This window comes from Rhipicephalus microplus, unplaced genomic scaffold, assembly GCF_043290135.1.
Source record: "Rhipicephalus microplus isolate Deutch F79 unplaced genomic scaffold, USDA_Rmic scaffold_159, whole genome shotgun sequence".
NCBI lineage: Eukaryota > Metazoa > Arthropoda > Arachnida > Ixodida > Ixodidae > Rhipicephalus > Rhipicephalus microplus.
This window is the reverse complement of record NW_027464730.1, coordinates 72,868-81,570: the sequence shown is the minus strand read 5'-3', so window position 1 is coordinate 81,570 and position 8,703 is coordinate 72,868. Positions and strand designations below refer to the sequence as shown.

General features: G+C 40.7%; 1 protein-coding gene across 1 annotated transcript; it reads right to left on the bottom strand.

Moving 5' to 3' along the window:
* Positions 1 to 3,991: 3,991 nt before the first annotated feature.
* On the bottom strand, positions 3,992 to 4,642 carry LOC142791307 (uncharacterized). The gene has a single exon (XM_075885465.1). It carries the CDS (start codon positions 4,640 to 4,642, stop codon positions 3,992 to 3,994), a length of 651 nt encoding a protein of 216 aa, XP_075741580.1.
* Between the last annotated feature and the right edge of the window lie 4,061 nt (positions 4,643 to 8,703).

The following is an 8,703-nucleotide window of genomic DNA, read 5'->3' as shown; positions in this document are numbered from 1 at the left end:
GGAGTTTTTAGTTGTGGAGATTCTAGTTGTGGAGTTTCTAGTTGTGGAGTCTCTAGTTGTGTAGTTTCTAGCTGCAAAGTTTCTAGTTGTGGAGTTTACAGTTGTGGAGTTTCTGGTTGTGGACTTTCTAGACATGAAATTTCTTGTAGCCGAGTCTCTATTTGTAGAGTTTGTAGTTGTGGAGTTTCTAGTTGTGGAGTCTCTAGTTGCAGAGTTTCTAGTTGTGGAGTTTCTAGTTGTGGAGTTTCAAGTTGTGGAGTTTCTTGTTGTTGAGTTTCTAGTTGCGGAGTATCTAGTTGTGGAGTTTCCAGTTGTGGAGTTTCTAGTTGTGAAATTGCAGAGTCTCTGGTTGTGGATTGTCTAGTTGTGGAGTTTCTAGTTGTGGAGTTTCGAGTTTTGAAGTCTCTAGTTGTTGAGTTTCTGGTTGTGGTGTTTCCAGTTGTGGAGTATCTAGTTGTGGAGTTTCCAGTTGTGAAGTATCTAGTTGTGGAGTTTCCAGTTGTGGAGTATCTAGTTGCGGAGTTTCAAATTGCGGAGTTTCTAGTTGCGGAGTTTCTAGTTGCGAAGTTTTTAGTAGCGGAGTTTCTAGTTGTGGAGTTTCAAGTTGGGGAGTCTCAAGTTGTGGAGTTTCCAGTTGTGGAGTTTCTAGTTGTGGAGTTTTCAAGTCAAGTCAAGTCAAGTTTATTAAATAGTTCAGTTGAGTTACATGGTTAGCGTTATTACAGCAGGAGGTCCCAAAGTTTCAGAGAAACTGACAGGGGGACCTCCTATGGCTACATGGATGGGGTAATTACAAAAAAATACAGCAATAGTATACGGTCTTGTGAGTAATAATGAATAATCTTGATTAACAATGAAAACACGATCAATACACAACATAATGGTAATACTCACTATTGAAAAATAACAAGGAAACAATCAAAAGCAAGTTAAGACAAAAAACAATATTAATGAACTCTACGTGACAAATGTAACACGTTTCATTATCAGTGTTATCAATTATACAATGGCAAATTGAAGTAGTAAAAAAGCACAGAACTGTGGAAAGCTATTAACAGTTAATTACACAAATCGGATGAGTTGATTAATTCCTGAACGTAATATTTCTTACTACGCGAAGTGAAAATATGGATGTTATGCGATGATTTCAATTCGAAAGGCAATGATTTCCAAATGGCTATGCTAGTAAATAAGGTTGAGAACCTGCCGTAGTTTGTCCTTACGGCCGGCAAAAGAAGATTATAGCACTGAGAAAACCTGGTGATGTTACCATTAGTTAAGTGACGATGATCAATGCATGCAATAAAAATGTCATGCGTGATGAGTCTAAAGGCGACAACGGACATTCTATGACAAAATAATTGTCTCAATGGGAGTATGTTAAGCTGAGAAAACAACGAGCTGCAGGAGAAGTAAAATGGGCTGAAAGTCATTCATCTAACTGCTTGATTCTGAAGTCGCTGCAAACGTTCGATGTGCGTGAAATATGTGTTGGCCCAAGATGATACGCAATACGAAATATGGCTATGAATATAAGCAAAATACAAAGTACGTATGATGTGAGGCGGAAAATAAGTTCGTGTCTTGATGATAACGTGAATACCAAATGCAATCTTTTTAGCGAGTGATGCTGCATGTTTATGAAATTTTAGTTCGCTATCTAAGATGACGCCAAGAAACCGCGCTTCACTGGAAATGTTTATGACGGTATTACCAATGTGAAGGGAAGGTTGTATGTCAAGTGAAATGCGCGGGGAATGGAACAACGTAAACACGGTTTTAGTAGCAGTGATCTGAAGATAATTGGCCTGGCACCATAAAGTTATGTTATGTAAATCTGTGTTGAGGTCAGACTGGAGTGAAGAAACTGATTTAGATGACTGAAAGATGGTTGTGTCGTCAGCGTAAAGTATGCACTTGGTCCTTGTAAGAATTGTAGGTAGATCATTAATAAACATCAAAAATAAAAGTGGGCCTAAAATTGATCCCTGTGGAACACCGACGTTAATTAACTTGGGCGTTGAAAGATGGCCATTAACATGAACCATTTGAGACCGGTTACTGAGGTAGCTCTTAATAAAACTTAGTGGCGGACCAGACATACCAAATGATTCGAGTTTAGCAAGTAGAACGTGATGATTTATAGTGTCAAAAGCCTTCGTCAAATCAATAAACACAGATCCCACAAGTAACCCTCTATCAATAGCTTGTTTAATTTCCTCCGTTAGGGTAATTAGTGCCAGCTCAGTTGAATATCCATGACGGAATCCGAATTGTTGTGGAGATAAAAGATTAAATTTTTTCAGATAACGCATTAATCTAATGTGGAATAACTTTTCAATTACCTTACCGAAGAAAGGCAGGATACAGATTGGCCTATAATTCTGTACAAAAGTCCTATCACCCTTCTTAAAAACTGGAACTATTTTACCAGCCTTAAGGCAGCTCGGAAACACACCCGCTGAAAACAGCTTGTTAATAATTACTGCCAAATGTGGGGATATTAAGTTTCAAACTAGCTTTACTTTAAAAGGATCAATATTATCTAAACCAGCACTTGTGGTCTTTAGTGATGTGATGACCTGAAGGACTTCATCTGCAGACGTGGAATGAAGATAAAAAGAATGAGTACACTGTGGTATATTGCGTAAATGACCTGGTGATTGCTGCGTATCCGCAGATGCGCAGAAATGCTCACTGAACGTGGCGGCCACTCTTACAGGGTCGGTATACATTTCGTCGCCTTGCTTTATTTTTATTGTGGGATCTGAGCATTTTTTCATGTTCAAGAAATCTTTAATGATTTCCCAGCAGCGTCTCGTGTTACCCGTGTTTTTTACAATGAGATTCCGGTAGTAATTGTGCTTAGCACACCTAAGTAAGGAAGATAATGTTGCTGAGTATTTGTGAAAGCGGCATTTTAATGCGAGATTATAAGGCTGCGACTTTAGTTTCTTATGAAGGTTATTCTTTTTATTAATGGACTTTAACAACGAGTTGCTTATCCATGGATTTCTAGGGGAACGATACCACTTCGTGACAGTAGTGGAAGTGGTGGATGCATCTATACCTGAAGCTATTACTTCTGAGAAAGACTCAAAAGCCTTTTCTGCGCAGTCTTGATTAGTCACCGATGTCCAGTCTACTGTGCTAATTATTTGCACAAACTTGTCCGCGTCGAATCGGCGTTTCGTAGAGATGTTACTGGCCTTGGTATTTTCGGAGCCCAGAATGAAAAATACGGGATTATGGTCTGTAATGCTATGATCTATTACACCTGCTACGTGTTCAGTGGAAATGTTGGAGATAATATTATCTATTAGGGTATTCGAACCTAGTAAATCGTTTCTAGTTGGTGCTGAGATATGCGACGTAAAGCCATAGCAGTATAAACAGTTCATATATTCTAAGCACGATGCACTATCAGGATCAATAATGTTTATATTAAAATCACCACATAAGACAACGTTTTTATTTTCCCTCACTAGGTTATTAAGAATGATGCTTAACTGATTACAAAAATCGGCATACGACGATGAAGGTGACCGATAAATGGAAGCTATAATAGTACTACGGCTATTCAATGGTATAACACTATGGTTGAATTCAAGCCAAACAGATTCACATAAAATATTATTAAAGATTATGTCACTACGGCGTGTGTAGGTTAAGCATGAGTTGACAAGTATGGCACTACCGCCACCACGACAGAGCTCCCGATTACAGTATTCGGAATAATAACCTGGCAATCCGTACAAGTTATCCTCATTACCAGACAACCAAGTTTCAGATAAACATATGACAGAGAATGAATGTTTAAGCAAGGAAATCAACGCAACAAGGTCATCCTGGTGCTTTCTAAGACTGCGAATGTTTAAGTGAAGTAGTGATAGGGATGGTGACTTCTCGAGTAGCAATTCTGATGTTTGCTGGCACGAGAACGCAGCCATGTTGATCTAAGGTCAGTTTAAAATGGGGACTGATAGGATAACTAGGAGAATACTCGGAGATCTTCTGCGCATGCAATTCGAAACACGCGACTGTCATCCGCCTTTCTGGCTTTGATTGTACAATTGTCAGTCCAGAGATGCTTCCACTGATTGGCCTTCTTAAGCTCAAGTGCCTGTGCAAAGAGGCGCTTTCGTTCTGGTGTGAGATGGTCATTCACATACACAGGTTTAGGGCCTGTGCTCTGAGAAAACCCTATATCTGTGGTAGACAAGCATGCCTTTCTTGCCTTTTTAGCGAATTCAGCCTTCTTGTTTCTCGAACAGAATCGCGCAATAATGTTGCTTCCATTCTTTGCGGGCACCCGATGCGCGGCGTCTACGTCTGTATCGGCAATTGGACGACCAATCTTCTCACCGATAACCTGGACGACTGCCAAGCAGTCTTCGCCCTTTGTCTCAGGGATTCCCTTCAGTTCAACATTATTAAGTCGCGAGTATTGTTCGAGATCACACATTTGTTTACTGAGCTTCTTATTCTCATCCCTCAGGACCTTGTTTTCTTTAGTTAGTGCCTCATTGTCATTCTTTACACGTTCACAGAGGTCATTGAACATCACAAGGCTTGTTTTCATCTCTGCGACCTCCTGCCGAAGAGCCTGTATTTCCTTTGCTAGTTCCGCGCAAGTCGGCATTCTCAAGATAAGTAATGAAGAAAAGTATACTCAAAATACGGAACACAAGACACAAAATAAAGACACAAACACACAAGACACAAGACACAAAATAAAAAAAATCAACTATATAAAATACATTGAAGGCAGCAGTGGAAGCGAGAAAAAAGACAAAACAGAAAGGAGTGCACCGAGAAGCAACGAACCTGGACGGAGCGAACACAAGGGTCAATGCTTGTACACAGCCGCAACCACTGCTGCCAAAATGACAAGCAATGGCAAACGATGGTCTATTTGTAGGGCTCCTTGTCCGGTAGATGGCGAACGTAGCGGCTGAAGTTCAGTGACGTAGCTGCACGTGCCGAGGATACAGCAGGAGCAGCTAAGCAGTGCTGTCCAGTAAGCCGTGCAGATAAGATTCACCACCTGGACGGAGCGAACACAAGGGTCAATGCTTGTACACAGCCGCAACCACTGCTGCCAAAAATACGCGAGTTTAGTTATGTTCAATGACCTCTGTGAACGTGTAAAGAATGACAATGAGGCACTAACTAAAGTTTCTATTAGTGGAGTTTCTAGTTGTGGAGTCTCTAGTTGTGGAGTTTCAAGTTGTGGAGTTTTGAGTTGTGGAGTTTCGTGTTGTGGAGTTTCTAGTTGTGGAGTTTCTAGTTGTGGAGTTTCTAGTTGTGGAGTTTCTAGCTGCGGAGTTTCTAGATGCAGAGTCTCTAGTTTTGGAGTTTCTAGTTGCGAATTCTCTAGTTGAGGAGTCTCTAGTTGTAGAGTTTCTAGTTGTGAAGTTTCTAGTTGTGAAGTTTCAAGTTGTGGAGTTTCTAGTTGCAGCGTCTCAAGTTGTGGGGTTTCTAGTTGCGGAGTGTCTAGTTGTGGTGTTTCTAGCTGTGGAATTTCTTGTTGCGGAGTATCTAGTTGTGGAGTTTGCAGTTGTGGAGTTTCTAGTTGTGGAATTGCAGAGTCTCTGGTTGTGGAGTTTGTAGTTTGGAGTTTCTAGTTGTGGAATCTCTAGTTGCGGAGTCTCTAATTGTGAAGTTTCTAGTTGTGGAGTTTCTGGTTGTGGAGTTTCTAGTTGTGGAGTGTCTAGTTGTGGAGTTTCCGGTTGTGGAGTTTCGAGTTGTGGAGTTTCTAGTTCTGGAGTTTCTAGTTGTGGAGTTTCCAGTTGTGGAGGTTTTAGTTGTGGACTTTCTAGACATGAAATTTCTTGTAGCCGCGTCTTTATTTGTAGAGTTTGTAGTTGTGGAGTTTCTAGTTTTGGAGTTTCTAGTTGTGGAGTCTCTAGTTGCAGAGTTTCTAGTTGCGGAGTATCTAGTTGTGGAGTTTGGAGTTGTGGAATTGCAGAGTCTCTGGTTGTGGAGTTTATAGTTGTGGAGTTTCTAGTTGTGGAGTCTCTAGTTGCGGAGTCTCTAGTTGTGAAGTTTCTAGTTGTGGAGTTTCTGGTTGTGGAGTTTCTGGTTGTGGAGTTTATAGTTGTGGAGTTTCTAGTTGTGGAGTTTCCAGTTGTGGAGTATCTAGTTGTGGGGTTTCCAGTTGTGAAGTATCTAGTTGTAAAGTTTCCAGTTGTGGAGTATCTAGTTGTGGAGTTTTAAGTTGTGGAGTTTCTAGTTGCGGAGTTTCTAGTTGCGGAGTTTTTAATAGCGGAGTTTCTAGTTGTGAAGTTTCAAGTTGCGGACTCTCAAGTTGTGGAGTTTTCAGTTGTGGAGTTTTTAGTTGTGGAGTTTCTAGTTGTTGAGTTTCTAGTTGAGAAGTCTCTAGTTTTGCAGTTTTTAGTTGTGGAGTTTTTAGATATGGAATTTCTAGTTGCCGTGTATGTATTTGTGGAGTTTGTAGTTGTGGAGTTTGTAGTTGTGGAGTTTCTAGTTGGCGAGTCTCTAGTTGCGGAGTTTTTAGTTGTGGAGTTTCTAGTGATGGAGTCTCTAGTTGCGGAGTTTCTAGTTGTGAAGTTTCTAGTTGTGGAGTTTGTAGTTTTGGAGTTTCTAGTTGTGGAGATTCTAGTTGTAGAGTCTCCTGTTGCGGAGTTGCTAGTTGCGGAGTTTCTAGTTGTGGAGTTTCCAGTTGTGAAGTTTCTAGTTGTGGAGTCTTAAGTTGTGGAGTTTAAACTTGTGGAGTTTCAAGTTGTTGAGTCTATAGTTGTGGAGTTTCTAGTTGTGGATTTTGTAGTTGTGGAGTATCTAGTTGTGGATTTTTCAGTTGTGGAGTTTCTAGTTGTGGAGTTGCGGAGTCTCTAGTTGTGAAGTTTCTAGTTGGAGAGTCTCTAGTTGGGGAGTTTCCAGTTGTGGAGTCTCTAGATGTGGAGTTTCTAGTTGTCGAGTATCCAGTTGCGGAGTATCTAGTAGTGGAGTTTCGAGTTGTGGAGTTTCTAGTTGTGGAGTTTCTAGTTGCGGAGTTCCTAGTTGTAGAGTTTCTAGTTGCGGAGTTTCTAGTTGTGGAGTTTCAAGTTGCGGAGTCTCATGCTGTGGAGTTTCTACTTGTTGAGTTTTTAGTTGTGGAGTTTCTAGTTGTTGAGTTTCTAGTTTGAAGTCTCTAGTTGTAGATTCTCTAGTTGTGGAGTCTCTAGTTTAGGAGTTTCTAGTTGAAGAGTTTTTAGTTGTGGTGTGTCTGGTTGTGGAGTTTCCAGTTGTGGAGTTTCGAGTTTTGGAGTTTCTAGTTGTGGAGTTTTGAGTTGTGGAGTTTCTAGTTGTGTAGTTTCTAGTTGCGGGATCTCTAGCTGTGGATTTTCTAGTTGCGTAACTTAAGGTTGTGAGGTTTCAAGTTGTGGAGTTTTTAGTTGTGGAGATTCTAGTTGTGGAGTTTCTAGTTGTGGAGTCTCTAGTTGTGTAGTTTCTAGCTGCAAAGTTTCTAGTTATGGAGTTTACAGTTGTGGAGTTTCTGGTTGTGGACTTTCTAGACATGAAATTTCTTGTAGCCGAGTCTCTATTTGTAGAGTTTGTAGTTGTGGAGTTTCTAGTTGTGGAGTCTCTAGTTGCAGAGTTTCTAGTTGTGGAGTTTCTAGTTGTGGAGTTTCAAGTTGTGGAGTTTCTTGTTGTTGAGTTTCTAGTTGCGGAGTATCTAGTTGTGGAGTTTCCAGTTGTGGAGTTTCTAGTTGTGAAATTGCAGAGTCTCTGGTTGTGGATTGTCTAGTTGTGGAGTTTCTAGTTGTGGAGTTTTGAGTTTTGGAGTCTCTAGTTATGGAGTTTCTCGTTGTGGAGTTTCCAGTTGTGGAGTATCTAGTTGTGGAGTTTCCATTTGTGAAGTATCTAGTTGTGGAGTTTCCAGTTGTGGAGTATCTAGTTGTGGAGTTTCAAGTTGCGGAGTTTCTATTTTTGGAGTTTCTAGCTGCGGAGTTTCTAGTTGCAGAGTTTATGGTTGTGGAGTTTCTAGTTGCGGAATCTCTAGTTGTGGAGTTTCTAGTTGTGGAGTTTCTAGTTGTGGAGTTTCCAGTTGTGGAGTTTCTGGTTGTGGACTTTCTAGACATGAAATTTTTTGTAGCCGAGTCTCTATTTGTAGAGTTTGTAGTTGTGGAGTTTCTAGTTGTGGAGTCTCTAGTTGCAGAGTTTCTAGTTGTGGAGTTTCTAGTTGTGGAGTTTCAAGTTGTGGAGTCTCTAGTTGTGGAGTTTCTAGTTGCGGAGTATCTAGTTGTGGAGTTTCCAGTTGTGAAGTTTCTAGTTCTGGAATTGCAGAGTCTCTGGTTGTGGATTTTCTAGTTGTGGAGTTTCTAGTTGTGGAGTTTCGAGTTTTGGAGTCTCTAGTTGTTGAGTTTCTGGTTGTGGTGTTTCCAGTTGTGGAGTATCTAGTTGTGGAGTTTCCAGTTGTGAAGTATCTAGTTGTGGAGTTTCCAGTTGTGGAGTAACTAGTTCCGGAGTTTCAACTTGCGGAGTTTCTAGTTGCGGAGTTTCTAGTTGCGAAGTTTTTAGTAGCGGAGTTTCTAGTTGTGGAGTTTCAAGTTGCGGAGTCTCAAGTTGTGGAGTTTCCAGTTGTGGAGTTTCTAGTTGTGGAGTTTCTATTAGTGGAGTTTCTAGTTGTGGAGTCTCTAGTTGTGGAGTTTCAAACTGTGGAGTTTTGAGTTGTGGAGTTTCGTGTTGTGGAGTTTCTAG

Coding starts and splice junctions, on each gene's coding strand:
- LOC142791307 (XM_075885465.1), bottom strand. CDS start 4,642: ATGCCGACTTGCGCGGAACTAGCAAAGGAAATACAGGCTCTTCGGCAG.